General features: G+C 35.6%; 1 protein-coding gene across 16 annotated transcripts in view; it reads left to right on the top strand.

Annotated features, from left to right (window-relative positions):
* Nucleotides 1-16,780, top strand: part of DMD (dystrophin) — a 2,092,562-nt gene that overhangs the window by 677,302 nt on the left and 1,398,480 nt on the right. For all 16 annotated transcript variants that reach the window (XM_053201917.1, XM_053201921.1, XM_053201923.1 and 13 more), the window contains one exon: nt 5,256-5,375. In XM_053201917.1, the coding sequence (XP_053057892.1) occupies nt 5,256-5,375 (120 nt within the window). The remainder of the gene's footprint in view (nt 1-5,255; nt 5,376-16,780) is intronic.

Genomic DNA, 16,780 nt, shown 5'->3' with positions numbered 1-16,780 from the left:
TGCATTCATACTTAGTAAGTGGATATAAAAGTAGAAGGTCTTCTAGAAAGACCTGTTGAGGTAGCTTTTCAAAAGTATTCAGCAAATGTACTATAAAATTACATACTATAAATAGATCCTCCTGAGGAACTAGACCATACTGGGACCAATTAAGCTTGTCTAAGTGAATATTGAACTGAAAATAAAATGGCAAACCATTTCCAGATCATTTCATTCAGGGAAGCAGGAGATATAGAGCCTAGGCCAGTGCAGAGCTGATAGAAAGAAAGAAATAAGAATGGCCATAAGAGAAAAGGTAAAGAGAAGATTAAATTGCCTACATTCTTATCATTTCTTAGGAAATCATAAAATTTCCGATTCAGCCAGGATGTTTTTATTTGAAAACAAAATCAATTCATATCCACATGTATTGCATTAGCTAATTGTTCATAAGTGTCTAGGGATTTTTTTTTTTTTGCTTTTGTGGTAGACTTTTTATTTTTTTTAATTTTTTTAATGTTTGTTTATTTTTGAGAGAGACAGAGTATGAACAAGGGAAGGCCAGAAAGAGAGGGAAACACAGATTCTGAAGCGGTCAGTCTCTAGGCTCTGAGCTGTCTGCTCAGAGCCCGAGGAGGAGCTCAAACTCACAAACTGCGAGATCATGACCTGAGTTGAAGTCGGATGTTTAACCGACTGAGCCACCCAGGCGCCCCAGAGGTGGACTTTTTAAAATATTACTTTCCTAGATATTGGACTTAGACCATGTTTGTAGAAACTCTTCTAGTTTCTTAAGATTTTTTTGCAAATTTTATGTTTGATGAAAGTTTTGTTTTCATCAGTCCTTCTTGCCACGAACATATTTTTGGCTAAACTAAAAAAGTAAAAATTACTTAAACCTAATATTTTATTAAACATCTTTTAATTATATTAATTTAAAGTAATCTGTAAGGGCCAGTAGATGGGCTGGGAATCCATGCATAGTCCATGATCTGTGTTGTTTCTAGATGTGTGTGTTTATGTGTGTGCATGTAGGACCTGGTATTGGCAATTATCTGTTGGCTCATTACTGAAGTAGAAGGAGTAATAAAGTAAACTATATACATATGCAGCCACGGCCCTTTTGTATTCCATGTTGTGGAGCATTTACGATGTCCAAGAGAAATAATATATAGATAGCTTCCTAGGGAGAATATAAGAGACTGACCTTGTTTTTTGCATTCTGTTTCTCTACATTTCTATTAATTGTTCATCTTCACCTGTAGATATCATATCTAATAATTCCCTAGCCTTACATATTTCCATTCTTTTATTTTACATGCATTATTTCATATATGTACTAATAAAGAGTTAAATTGCTAACCTCTGAAGTAAACACTTGAAATGACTCTTCTCCAGTGATTGTTCTAAGCCAGTTTTTGAAAACCAACTTGACATGGGTCAGGGAAAGAAGGATTTACTACCACTGATGACATTTGAAGAGAATGGAAGAAAAGTCATATTTAAATCACAAAACTGTGAATATGTACTAAGGGAATAACAAATTTGGTCAGGACCTTTAACTACAGAATAATTTATAAGAAATAGAATTATTTACAGAGGTATAACAAAATCTGTTTGTCGAATCTAAGCATTTTTAATGTTACATTTCACTGTTGGCCTTTTCTCTTGTCATAAGGAAAAATAAAGATTGTTAGTTGACATTAGAGAACAAACATTGCTGACATTTGTATCTATCTAATAATGGTATAGAAATTTAATTAGGAGCATGACAATTTTTTTTAATGTGGTAAGTGTAACAAAAGGAGTACGTTAATAAAAATAATGCCAAGAAATGCATAATAAAATACCTAGCAGGTACTTATATGTATATAAATAATTTATATACTTTTAATAAAGAAAAACATACTTTAACAATCGTGTATTACAGCATTTTAATTTGAAGCTATTATCTTCTGACAGGCAAAAATGTTAGCATATATCTCTGGGGATACATCAATATTTGGAATAATTTGGCTCCTATTTCAGGATTAATTAGCAAATCTGTTATAAATATCTTTTGTATAAATCCAGCTATGAGAAATTCAAATACATAAGAAGTAAATAATTAAAATTAATTTTAAAATAGCTTAAAATTTTTAATGTATTTTTAAAAATAGTAGTTTGAGAATCTGTGTTTTTTTCAAAGAGGGAAGCAGAAGGGCATAGTTTCTGCCAGCGTTCAACACCCTTATTCATGGATACGTAGGTGGGCCAAAAAATTTTAACTTTTTAATCTCACCTTTTTGTATGTGACATTTTGCTACTTCTAAGAATCAACTTTAAAAAAAATGAACTCTAGACATTGGATATTTTATAGTCTTTTGTCTTTTGCTGATACTGGGGGCATTAGCAAATACTGTGGTATGCATTCTATTTATTTTCAGAGGCAACATCTGAGGAAATAGGAAGGATGATTACAATGTTGCAATAGCTTCTGTCTTGAGGCTTTTGAGTATGCTCAAAAAAGTCAATGGAACCCTTTTTCTTTTAATTCCGGATTATGGGTAAAAGAAGAGATGTGATTTGAAAAAGTCATAGAAGGGAAAAAGACACACTGGAATTAACTTAAATCAAATAGTCTACGCTGATCCACTCCAGTGCTATGCACTCTTCCAGAATTTCGGCCACTATGGAGTACCTTTCCCATGTTCCTTTATTTCCCTTTACTCACTACAAATCCAGGCAGTTCTTCTGTTTGATTTTGAAGCTATCAATTCACAACTCGCTTTCATGATTTTTTTTGTGTTAGCACTTTTGCAAAAGCATAAGAAGTAAACCCTTGATGCATATGTCAAGAATATAATTTCTGATTAAAAAGCAACTAGATAAGCAAAACAAAATCAGAAATCAAAGCAATGGAGAAAATAAATAATGCATTTGATCACATATGCTTTAGAAAGACTAGACCTGAGTTTAAAATTAGCACTTCACAGATCAATGATATACTCAAGTTCCTTTACTAAAATATATTAAAACAGTGAAAAAAAATTTAGATGTAAAAATGTGAGCAGTATAGCATTATTTCTCAGTTTTTAATACATGTAATTATATATACTCTCATACTTGAATGATAGGGGAAAAGAATTGGCCAAGTTAAAGACATCAACTTATCATGTATCAGCTACCAAAATATTATTTTAATTATTCTTAAAATTCCTGGAGGACACATTTGAAATGTTCCCAGTCCTGCCTTATATAACTCAGAAAACACAGACTCAACATGACTTTCAAGGACAACTCTGAATGTTAATGTTTCCATTTTCGGCCTCATGGCAGAAAGAGTTTTATTAACCAGTGTAAGCTCTGGAATGTCAGAAGCATGATAGGCACTATAGACTCCACACACAAAATAAATGCAGAGTCATTTTATTCTAAATTGCTTCACTTGAAAATATAGCATAAAACTCTAGAGAGAGAAACTAAAAGTAAGTGATTTTATAGTGCTCTGAAAATGAAAGAGACTCAAAAAATGAAAGTCCTAGGGTAAAAATGTGCATGCATTTGAGTTTGTGGTGTGACCAATCCCAATAAGTTCCCTTACATCCACCACAGGGCATGCATAACTAAGAGCTACTATGGTAGGTACCAGGCATCATTGTTTCCCAGGCAGGGAGTGCTGATTGTCCAGAAAATAACAGATCTTGTCCCAAACCTGCTCCTCCATTCTTACAGTATACGATAAAGTATTTCAGGGAGCAAACTAGATGGCCAGACATTTTGCATATGCATTTAGGGATTTTTTTAATAACCGTTAGTGTAGCGTGACAAGGTCCTGGAGGCATTGGAGCATCCTTCCTTGTTGACTTCTTCTGTATTTCCTCTCTATTTATTTTATTACTCTCTATACCCTGTTTATCTTTACCAAAAAAAAAAAAAACCTTGTACACTATGATGTTTGAAAGATTAAAATACTGTTCTGTGGTTATATGTGATGTCATTGTAATTATGATTACAGTTTAGAAAAACGAATCCCTCCTTTTAGATTGTAATCTTTATCCACATTCATCTGTGTGTACTGCCCTTATCCCTCCACCTGGCACCATTCATTCAAAAAGTTTATTGATCTTCAGTTGCTTGGAGTCTGTAGTGAGAAGGACAAGGGACATGTCTGTTCTAGTGGCTCTTCTATTCCAGTAAGTAGAGACAGACAATAAATGACTAAGCTAACATACAAGAAAATACTGAGTTGTGAAATTGTTGTATTAAAAAAATTACAGAGATTGAGAGTAAATGAGAAGGAAATGTACATAGCATCTTCATGAAAAGCCTCTCTGGGCAAGTGACACTTAAAATGAGTCTTGAACATTAAGAAGGAGACGTTATTTAGAGAGATGGAGGGATAACGCTTTAGGTGAAGCCAAGGACTTGACACATGATGGAAGAGAAGACTATTGTGGCTAAAACATAGTATCAGAGGGCAAGAATGGTATGCAACTAGATTAGAGAGCTAGGCAGGTACTATAGGGTTTAAGGAGATAAATAATTTGTATTTTCCCTCTTAATGAAGTGTGACTCCATTGGTTTTTATACAGAGGATTGACATCTGATTTGTAGTTGAGCAGATGAGAAGGAACCAGTAAAGGAGTTAAAAAGCAGGACTCAGTGAGGTGCAAGGATAATCACGGAAGAGTGATACATGGCACTCACGAGAAGAGAATGAAAGAAGAATGGATTTGAGGACCTGGAGGTTGATGGCAACCTTTACAGGAGATGTTTCAGTGGGATAGTTGGCAAAGAGAATAGTAGGGTAAGGAAATGGAAAGAGTAAGTGTAGACAACGAAATATTTTTCAGTGAAGAGGAACAAAATGATAAACCAGTAGTAGAAAGGGTTTGTTGGGTCAAGAGAGTTTGTTTTGTGTGTGTTGATAAGGGAGAACTTCAGTAGAGAGGGAGACAATGACGATGCCAGAGGCAGCCGGTAATTTTAGGAGAAAAGTCCTTCAAAAAATGAGTGAAGGTGGGATAAGGTGTAGAACATCCTACCATACCTTTCTCAACAGATGTTCCCTCTGTATTTCCAACAGTTGACAGTAAATGTATGCCAATTTTGTTGAGCACCATAGCAGAAAATATGTTTGGAATGGTTTTTGTTTAAGAAAACATTACCTTACCTAAAAGATGAAAAACAAATCCCACACAGTTGGGGAGAAATGTTTTTGGCATTCAGTTCAGGGAACTATTATTTTAATTACCATTATTATTTTTATTTTTGTTTTTATTTTTATCTTTCAGGTGCTTCAAGAAGACCTAGAACAGGAACAAGTCAGGGTCAATTCTCTCACTCACATGGTGGTGGTGGTCGATGAATCTGGTGGAGACCAAGCAACTGCTGCTTTGGAAGAACAGCTTAAGGTCAGGTTATTTTTCTTTAATACACTAATGTTATCATTCAAAATAATTAACTGCAACTCAGAAAATATTTAGAAAATTTATAATGTAATTTGTATATTACATATATTTACAATGGAGTATATTAACTTAAACTAATTCAAATTATGTGCCTTTGGTGCACATTTCCCTTTCATTAACTATGCACTGTTCACAATATTATATAATAAAAAAATCTGCATTCATGTATTTCCCCAAAGGCTGTTTTTTAAAAAAAAAAATTGTAATTGAATAATATGTATTAGAGAAGTGGTTGGAAGATATTACTTATACCCTCTTCAGAAGTCAAGCGGGGTTGCCTGGGTGGCTCAGCGGGTTAAGCATCCAACTTCAGCTCAGGTCACAATCTCACTGTTTGTGGGTTTGAGCCCTGGGCTTTTGTGTCCACAGTGCAAAGCCTGCTTCGGATTCTGTCTCCCTCCCTCTCTGCCCTTCCCCAACTCATGTACACACACACACACACACACACACACACACACACACACACAGTCTATCTCTCTCTCTTTCTCAAAAATAAACATTAATAAAAAATAACCTACAGCTGGGAAGAGGACAAAACTAAAAAACACACACACAAGGATTCAATCAAATAATGAGAAATTGAACACCTTCAGTATATTTTTTTTTCCTAGAAAACTTCAGTTATAGTCTTGATGAGGGCACAGAAGGGTATTTAAGTTTTGGAAGTTTTATTGGAGAAGCAAGCCCTCATTCAACTTGAGTCATAGTAATTGTGTGCTTGGGAATATAACCAGTACATAGTCACAAAGGGTAAGGTGGGTGTTTTTGTATTTTTGTCTTTTCTTCCTAATTGGGAACAATGATGTTTTATTGTTAAAAAAAAAAAAAAAAGAAAGAAAGAAAGAAAAGAGAACATTTTCAATGAAGCAATATGTACATATACCAAAACATCAACATTAAGGAAAAATAGAACAATTTATTGTTCTGATTGTGATACATACATTCATACACACACACACACACACACACACACAACTGCAAATAATACTTGAGGCATTCATTGTACCCGTGAAATCATGAAATCCCTGCCTTTTCTATGTGATTGTTAGGGGCCAATAGTCTGACATGTCTAAGGATCCAATCAGTGTGGGCTTAAATAGCTTTATCAGCCCAAGGTTGTTCTAAACATCATTTCTCTTACCTAACCTGTAACACAGTTTCTTACAGCCTTATCTCTGTTTTCTTCTCTTTTTGTGTGAATTGTATTTTTTTATCCCAGGAAAATGTCATTTCCTCAGGTTACTGCTTTAGACTGCCAGTCTTTAACAATGTTATCTTTTTCTCTATCATTAAATGACAAAAAGAAAATTCTTGAACTGCTACAACCGAGCATTTGACATATATTAGTCTCCCATGTTAATTGCTTATGATTCAGTGAAATTGCGGTGATTACAGATGTCGAAAGGCTTGTGACACCTGATATTATAATATATCATCATATATATGATCACATATGTTGTATACACACACCACTTGTGACCAGCTAAAGGATTGTATTGATAGGCCACTGCTGTGACCATTGGAAAGAATTCCATAGTTCTGATAAAATAGCGTTGTAACTAATTATATATAGATGGGTAAAAATGTAATACTCAGCGTTCCTTAGAAATTTTCAGAGGCGATAAAAGAAGGCTAGGGGGCAGAGTTGGGAGGGTGACAGGTTAAAAAAATTAAGGCACCCATTTTTCTAAGTCATAGACTATTTCTAGTTAAAACAACTGAAAGACATCCATTTGGTATTACTAGACCTAATACAACTAGCTTTAGAATATAATCTTTCCACCTTGATGTCCGTGAGGCTAGACCACCTTGAAGAACAATCCATAGCACTCGCAGATGTTGACTGAATTGGATCTTAACTAGGATCATTTGAGTTGTGTCCCTCAGGTTTTCTATATTTATTATCCTATGTGCTTTCTTTTTTGCCTTATTTTCTGTCTTTATTTCTTCGGCCCAGATATACCTCCTGAGATAGCTGTGCATATATTTGCTACTCCTAAATTATATAGACCCCCTCTGCATTTGTCCGTGATCACCTCCCAGTAATTATTGTTGACTACTGCCTCCAAACCTCCTCTTTTCCCCTCAACCCCCTTTTCCCTTTTGATACCCTAATTTCTCTCTACATTTCCCGTTACTGTGCCCTGACTTGTAGCTAATCTAGACTAGTATCTAAAAGGGCAGAGTTGGAAGGAATTTTGTGGCGAGAATGCCCCAGCTTTAATGTTTCTTTCTTCTCATTCTGTCACTTTCCTCAGTGCTAGAGGAAACCATGCTTGAATTCTATGCCTTATTTAACCTTTGGTTTGAAATACTCTGGAATGCTGGGCTCCCATTTGACTTGAAATTTTCATGATTCTCTCTTAGGTTCTTTGCACGTGATATGATCTGCTCTTAAACTAGTTGAATTTTTAAAAGGAAGGGGGAGAGGAAGAGAAGTGGGCAGAGAAGGAGGAAGAGAGAAGAAATAATAAAGGATAAAAAGATAAATACAAGAGTCACTTTAACAGCAGCACAAATATTCTCTGCACATAATAAGAATTCCATGTGTGCTTCAGAAAACGTGGACTATTATTATGTTTTGTGCTGCGCCCAGAGGAATTCTGTTAGAATGGAAAGAATTTTAAGAGAGAAAAACAGGTATATGGACTCCATATAAGGGGGAACAAACCTGGCAGGGATCTGAGAAGAATCCTTGAGAGCTTTCACTGGAGCTAGGTCTGGTCCATAGTTTATTCGCCTAGACTTGTTAGTGTTGCATGTTTATTCCACTCCTTTTTTCTCCACCATTACAATGCCTTAATCTCTTTCATTCCAGTGTGCTCAAGCACCATCCAGAGCCTCCAAATAGATACCCAGTGGTCTTTAGTTAAGAGATATAGATGGGGCAAACTAGAAAGAGAAGTCCTTGATTTAGTGTAATAAGAGAGGGACATGTTCTTATCATTTTGAGTTAGTGCTCTGAAAATACTCCTCATAGAATATTTTTACGTGTGTTGACTTGATTCTATGAACTGTATTGTAAGTTAGAGTTTGTCTAACTTTAAAAGACTTTTAGAAGTCTTTCTGTTAAAAGGTTTGAAGAAAAACAAAGTTAGGTCAGAACACATGCTTAGGGATTCTAAAAGATAGCATGGCTTATGAAGGACAATATTCTGAAAAGTACAGTCTGTTGTAAGTTAATTTGATTCTCTCTCAGAGGTTCAACTTGTCCCTCAGCAATGTCACCACAGGTCATAAACTCGTCCTTCACTTTTGAGGGTTCTGGGATATAAATGCACAGAGAGTCTGATTTGTAAGCAGTGATGCCATTTAACTGATTTTAAATACCTTGGCTAAATAACTGAGATTAGTAATTTATGTGCAATATTCAGTCCTGGAGGACTTTATTACATCTCCTTCTAAAGTATCTGCCTTCCATTTTTCTTTTCTTTTCTTTTCTTTTCTTTCTTTTCTTTTCTTTTCTTTTCTTTTCTTTTTTTTTTTTTTTTTTTAAGCGAGTACTTGCTATGTTCTTGCTATGTCCCAGGGATTGTGCTGGGTAACAGAGGTAAAAGAGTGAACAAAAAGAGAATTTGTCATTACCTTCCTAGGTCAGGAGTGAGTAATCTGTGAGCCTGCTGCCTTATGTGGAACCTAGAAACAACGGTAGCCATTTCTGAGGCTCTTTCTTTGAAATCAAGCGCTGATTCCTTTCATCGGTGGTCACCATGGTAGGCATGGTGACTGCTCTCTTGTGTCTTGCACTGTAGCAGAGGAAATAGACATGAATCAAATATTTACAAAAATGAGTGAATATTTAAAAACAGACACACCTTATTTATATGAAGGGAAGGAATAAGGTTTTGTAATAACACACTAATCTGACTTCAACTGATATTTGAAGGCAAGGAATGATTCCCTAGCAAAGTATTTAAGCTAGGGTCTAAAGGATATGTTTCAAGTGTGTGTAAAGGGGATTGGTGGAGGCAGGTAGTTTCCAGGAAGGGGAAGCGGTAAATCAAGTGAGCCTGGCACCTTCAAGGAACTGAAAAAAAAAAAAAACAAATTTGCCTACAACACTGAGGTTCAGAAGAGCGATGCTAGAGCAGGCTTACCAGGTAAAAGGGGCTTGGAGCTTAGTTACTTACCTAAGCATTAGAACTATTGTCTGATGCTAAACTCCACCAAAATTCCATCAATAAACATGTATTGAGCAGCAGCTCTCTGCTTAGATGACAGTTGGGACTACAGTGGGCGGGATGGGCAGCGGCAAATGTCTTGGCACCTGCTGTCCTGGACCTGCACCAATCAGATGCAATGAAATGTAATATTATGGCTGTGATGAGTTAGTTCACTGGCACAAAAACATACATTGCTAGATGACCTATTTTACTCTAGAGGCTCAGGAAAGTAGAAGCTAAATTAGGCAACAGTCAAGGGTACGGAAGTGTTCTGTGTGGAAGAACCGTATTCATTCAACAACCATGTCTTGAGTGCTGCTAGCTGCCAGCCAAGTCTAAGCTTTGAGGTTAAGTATGGGCAAAACATAAATTGTTTCTCTATGAAGCTTACATTATAAGCACATGCTATAATAAATCAGCAAGTTTTATACTATGAAAAAGGTGATAACTATAAAGAAAAAATACACTGGGGAAGGGAGCAGTTTTACATGGGAGTGTTCAGGGGATGCTTCCTTGCAAAGGTGGCCTTTAAGTAGAAACTAAAACAAAGCAAGGGAGGTGTTTTTTTTTTAACTGTATGATTTCACTCATATTGGAAATTTTTATATTAAATATAATTTATTGTCAAATTGCTTTCCATACAACACCCAGTACTCATCCCAACAGGTGCCCTCCTCAATAGCCATCACCCACTTTCCCCTCTCCCCCACCCCCCATCAACCCTCAGTTCTCTGTATTTAAGTGCCTCTTATGGTTTGCCTCCCTACCTCTCTGTAACTTTTTCCCCCCTTCCTCTCCCCCATGGTCTTCTGTTAAGTTTCTCAAGATCCACATAAGAGTGAAAGCCTGGTATCTGTCTTTATATGCCTGACTTATTTCACTTGGCATAATACCCTCCACTTCCATCCATGTTGCTGCAAATGGCCAGATTTCATTCTTTCTCATTGCCAAGTAGTATTCCATTGTATACATAAACCACATCTTCTTGATCCTTTCGTCAATTGGTGGACATTTAGGCTCTTTCCATAATTTGGCTATTGTTGAAAGTGCTGCTATAAACTTTGGGGTACATGTGCCCCTATGCATCAGCACTCCTGTATCCCTTGGGTAAATTCTGATATGTCATTTGCAAATATCTTTTCCCATTCCATTGGTTGCCTTTTAGTTTTGTTGATTGTTTCCTTTGCAGTGCAGATGCTTTTTATCCTGACGAGGTCCCCATAGTTCATTTTGCCTTTAATTCCCTTGCCTTTGGAGATGTGTCGAGTAAGAAATTGCTGTGGCTGAGGTCAGAGAGGTTTTTTTCCTGCTTTCTCCTCTAACGTTTTGATGGTTTCCTGTCTCACATTCAGGTCCTTCATCCATTGTCAGTTTAGTTTTGTGAATGGTTTAAGTGATCTAGTTTCATTCTTCTGCATGTTGCTGTCCAGTTCTCCCAGCACCATTTGTTAAAGAGACTTTTTTCCTTTGGATACTCTTTCCTGCTTTGTCAATGATTAGTTGGCCATACATTTGTGGGTCCAATTCTGGGGTCTCTCTCGTATTCCGTTGGTCTCTGTGTCTGTTTTTGTGCCAATACCATACTGTATTGGTGACTACTGCTTTGTAGTAGAGGCTAAAGTGTGGGATTGTGATGCCTGCGAGGGAGGTGATTTGAAGGTACACAGGTCCTTAGGAGCCTTTTGCATTTGAACGCTGGAGAAAGACTATAAATGGAGCACAAATAACACCTATTGTTCTAGGGAGGTTTCTAGTAAAAAAAGAACCAGAAACATAGGCCTCTAGTCTATATAAGTTGTTCTAATGAAAACATCTTCCAGAGAAAAGGCAGTGATTGAAGTCCCATTTGTAGATGTTCCTCTATACACATTGCCATTTGAGAATCCTACTAGATGTGTTAATATTGTCTAAGGCACAGACCCAGGTGAGTTTCTGGCATATAAAAGTAGTTTGGAATATTTTGTTCAATGACCTTCATTTTAAAGTTACTGCCTACTATTTTGGAGAATTAAAGGTGTATCAAAAGAGTGTATACAGACAAGCATCCTTTTCTGAAGAAGAATAACCTAGAAAATACAATTTTGGAACAAATTATCAAATATATCCATGCTAATTTTCTTGTTCATCTGATGGAGTTACTAAACTTATTTATTGCATGAAATAATAGTTTTTGAAGATAAGGTCTCTGAGAGTTAAAATACATTCACTATAATGAAGACAGGAAAAGCAATCTAATACCAGATGACATTAAACAATTTATACAAATATGTGGTATTATTAAGACAGATTTTTGGTGAACTTATTAAGTTGGTTGATCCAGTGGAGTGGAATTAATATCGATTATTTGGATTTACGTAAAAGATTTTGCAAAGCCTTCCATGATATGTCTCTGGATAGATAAGGTCAGCCTTCTTGTCCCTATATGGGCTGGTGGAGAAGGTCTGTGTTTTAATATATTCTTTCCTGGTACCTGATTTATGTGCCAGAGAATTGGACTGAAAATGATTGGATTCCTTTATTTATCCTGCAGTGTCAGAAAATTTGGGGGAAAGAAGCCATTTGAGGAGTTAGCTGGGACACTGTGTACATTTTACCCAAACGGGAGTGGTTAATGGATGATTTCTTCTCCCACATGACTTTAGAAGATTTATAGCAATGTCATGTAAAGTTAGAATGTCACATTCAAATGTCATACGCTTGTCTTTCATGTTTTAAATCAGAAAGGGTATGTTTATTGTTTGAATTGTTGCTGCTTGTGAAAGACAATATCGTTAAATCAGTTAAGTTTTTGATGAGGAAGGTCTCGCTTCCCATCCATACATGTAAGTGTATATATATCTGTGTAAGTATATATAACTATACAAATGTATATTTATGTACATTTACATTTTCTTTAATACACACATACACATGCCTGTGTGTACACATATGGAGAGAGAGATAGACACTTCTTGGGCACAAGATTAATATTAAAGCAAGATAATACAGATTCTTAGTAAGTTAATGCAATCCTGGACATGGTATAGTGTCTGGATTTTAAGGAGTAATAATTATTATCCTGCGTTGGTTTGAATGCACTTTGTATTTCAGAATTTTAGCTGTATTTTACCAGGATGGTGGCATCCTCTAAAGAATGTTTATAGAACCAGGGATACTTTAATTTTAAGAACAGCCTAAGCAGAGATAAGGGATACATATTGTCTTGTAGAAAGAGGAAGGCTTTTCTCTGTATTGCTTCAGAAGGTTGTATCAAAAATAAACAGAGGTTGATAAGCCTGGTTGTCTTCTGCCCAGATCTCCTTCCTGAGCCCAATTTCTTCTATCCCACTTTGTTCTGGATAGATCCAACTTGAAATCCAAAATGCATCTCAGGCTCAATAAGGTAAAAATTAACTCTTTGTTCTCTATGTCTTTCTAAACTTGCTTCCTTGACTGACTTCCCCATTTTTGTTATTACATGGCCATTCACCATGTCACCTGTACCAGAAACCTGGAATCATCCAGACTCGTCCCTTTTCTTTCCCTGTGAGCCCCTGGCATGTCAACAGTCACAGAATTTCTTCCTTGCCTCTCATAGTCATTATTTCATATTTGTTCCCATCACTGTTTACCCAAGGTAAAGTCCCTTCCTGAATTCTTACCTCTCTTTAATCCAGTTTCTGCATTAAAGTCAGTATTGGCTCTCAAAAGCCTTTTGTTACAGTTTCTCCTCTATTTAAAATCCTTTGTTGCTTTCTATTCTCGATGGAGTCTGATCACTTAGGCCTGCAATGATTTTTATTGTCTGATCCTTTCCTGTCTCTCAGTATGTGTCTCCTATTAGCCCCCACATATCCCTTCACCTATATTCTATTTCCATAAGCCATTTCCGATACTCTCTGTGTCACTGTCCTTGTACATGCTATTCCTGTTGCTCACAGTACTCCTATTGGTCATCTAGTATGAAAACTGCTTCATGTTGGGGGGCCTGGGTGGCTCAGTCGGTTGAGTGTCCCACTTCGTCTCAGGTCATGATCTCGTGGTTTGTGAGTTCGAGTCCCACATTGGGCTCTGTGCTGACAGCTCGGAGCCTGGAGCCTGTTTCGGATTCTGTGTCTCCCTCTCTCTCTGCCCCTCCCCCGCTCACACTGTCTCTCTCTCTCTCTCTCAAAAATAAATAAACTTAAAAAAAAAACTGCTTCATGTAGAAAACTCAGTTTGAAGTTTTCTCCATGAGGCGGTTTTTTTTTTTCTACTTGGTGTTGAGTACCCCATTTTTTAAGCCATCGTGTATCATAATTATGTGTCTGTTGTTTGGAAGGAAAATAGTCTGCTGGAAAGTAGTTGTTCAGAAGGGCTATCGTGACCTCTTCTCTATCTGGGCTTGGAAATGGGTTTGCAATTAAAAGTATTTACTGTGCATACCTTTGGGATAATTTGGGGAGGGAAAAAGTCTATGGAATGCTAAAGCCTGTAGAATTGAGAAATGGAGATTATTTGTGAAGAAGAGTATGGATGAAAATAGTTTTGCTATTTCTCTATAGTTTCTAATTCTTCACTTGGTGAATAAATAGCATGTTAAAAAAAAACTTTAAATGTAATGGAAATAGTTTCACTAAACCCAAGTACCAACAATTGTTGCCCAAGAAGCAATAATTACAATTATTAGCACTTTTGTGTGCTCATGATTTTCTAAAAATTTTACATACTTTGTATGAAATGCTATCCCTATTTCACAACTGAAAAATCCAATGCTTAATGAAGTTAAATCCAAGTTCATATAGCTTTCAAATCACAGAGATGGGACTGGTACCCAGATCTGTGTGATTTCTCCTAATCTCTCAATTTCACAGAAGAAAATTACTATGTGACCTTGAGAAAATAATTACAGGGGATATATATGCAAGTATATTGGAATAGTAACATTCCTTATGAATATTATGAATATAAGGGTATATGTATGAATATATTGGAATGATCATTTTCTTCATGAATATAATTCTGATATGGTCTAAAGGGAATTCTGGTCTTTTTGGTCTATGAAGGAAATCTAAACTTCACATTATGGCACAGAATCATTTATTTTTTTTATCAGAGCACCCGGAAAAGAACACAAACCATAATTTTCGGTTGAAGACTCACAAAGGTAACATACGTGTAGTTCCACACCCAGATAAAAAGATAATCTGCTGCCAACAATGCAGACACTCCTGTTAAGTCCTATCCTAGTAGTCATAAACTTCTCATAGCTCTTCACAGTTGACCTCTATCCTGATTTATAATACCTCAGAATCGTTTTATTTTTAACCTTATGTAAATGCAAATGCATAATATATAGGTTGTAACCACCTTTTTTTTTTACTCAATGTTATATTTATAAGGTACCTCCACTATGCATATAGTAGTAGTTCATTAATTTTCATGGCTGGATAGTATTCCTTCTTGTGAATATACAGTTTAATTTTAAGTTCTGTTTAGAAAATTTGGGCTCTTTCCAGTTGGGGGTCATTATGAATAATGCTGCTATGAACATAACTGCACATATATTTTGGGGAATATATGTATGCTTTTTTATTGGCTATATACCTAAGATGAAAATTCCTAGATCATTGGATATATGCATATTTAGCTTTATAGGCATTCACAAGTGTCTTCCAAAGTTGATGTATAAATTTTTACTGTCATCAGTAGTGAATCAAGGTAAAAATTGCTTCATATCCTCTTCATTACTTGATATTGTCACATTTTTAATTTGAGCTTTTATGGTGGTTTTATAATGGCATCTCTTGTTTTCCTTTAGCATGTAGTGATGACTAATGAGATTAAAAGAGCTATTAACAGCTGTTTTATTGGCTATTTGAAATACCTAGTTTTTGAAAAGCCTATTTGTTGGATTATCTGTATTTCCCTTTGTGATTTGTTGTGATATATTCGTGATGAATATATATATATATTCATATATGAATATATATATGTGTATGTATATATATATATATATATATATATATATATATATATATATATATATGAACTCCAATAAAGTTTCATTTGTACATTTGCCTACAGTTAGGCTGATACCACACTGTTTTAATTACTGTGGCTTTATGATAAATTTTGACATCTGGTGGTATTGTAAAAGAAAAATTGAACCAGTTGGTAAAACAGGCAAGGGAGAATTTATTCAAGGCTAATGCAGTTAGGAATCAAGACTATTGTAATAGGGAAGAGATTGCCCTCAGTTCCACTAAACCAAAGGCATACGAGTTTGTTAAGTGCTGCATTGAGCTGGCGTAAAACCATTGGAGAAACTTTGTGGGGTTGGGTAGTCAATATATTTATGCCATCTGTGTTTGCTAATTGTGCCTTATCAGAGTTAGGTTCCTAGCCTCCCAGAGATTGGGAGACAGGGGTACTGTCTTTCTTGATAATTACATTTCAAAAAGATAACTTTCAGGTCCTTGAGAAGGACATTCTTGGGTTGTAGCATATTTACATCTCAAAGAGCAAAGAAAAATTTACAGTTCAAAATTCACTAAATTAAGTGCTCTAAGAAAAACAAGGTCAGAGGCTTGTAGCCAAAGTTTAGTCAAGATGAAGGAAACACTAAATCTACCTTGGCCAATGTAAACACTTCATGTTTGTTTTCTCCTTTTAAAAAATTATTGTGGCTATTTTTATTCACATTTTCTTAAAGATTTTAGAATCAGCTTGTCTGCCCCCACCGAAACAAAACAAAACAAAACAAAAACTCTTCTATGATTTTAATTGGGTTTTATTGACTATATAGATTAATTTATAGTGGATTAATATCTTTATTATGTAAAGTATTTCATTTCATTAATGTGGAATAGAATAGCCTTTCATTTATTTAGGCCTTTATTTTCTCTCAGTAATGTTACACAGTTTCCAGGATAGTGGATCTTAGACTTTTTATGAGATTTAATCATTTTCTTGGATATTTTTTGATATATTTGCTGTTTTTATAAATAGTATATTTTTAAAATTTCAATTTCCATTTGTCTTTTGCTGTCTTTCCTTGTTCATTAAATCAGTTATTATTATACTGTATACTCTAGTACAGTGAGATGACTGTTGATGTGTTTCTGAAGGTGAGGCTTTTAGTAAATCACCATAATAAAGCATGATATCTCCTGTAGGTTTGTTATAGATCCTTTTTATTCCTCTTGTTCTAAAAGGCTTTGTCAT

This window comes from Acinonyx jubatus, chromosome X (assembly GCF_027475565.1).
Source record: "Acinonyx jubatus isolate Ajub_Pintada_27869175 chromosome X, VMU_Ajub_asm_v1.0, whole genome shotgun sequence".
NCBI lineage: Eukaryota > Metazoa > Chordata > Mammalia > Carnivora > Felidae > Acinonyx > Acinonyx jubatus.
The sequence above is the reverse complement of the archived record's forward strand: the minus strand, read 5'-3'. Positions and strand labels throughout refer to the sequence as shown.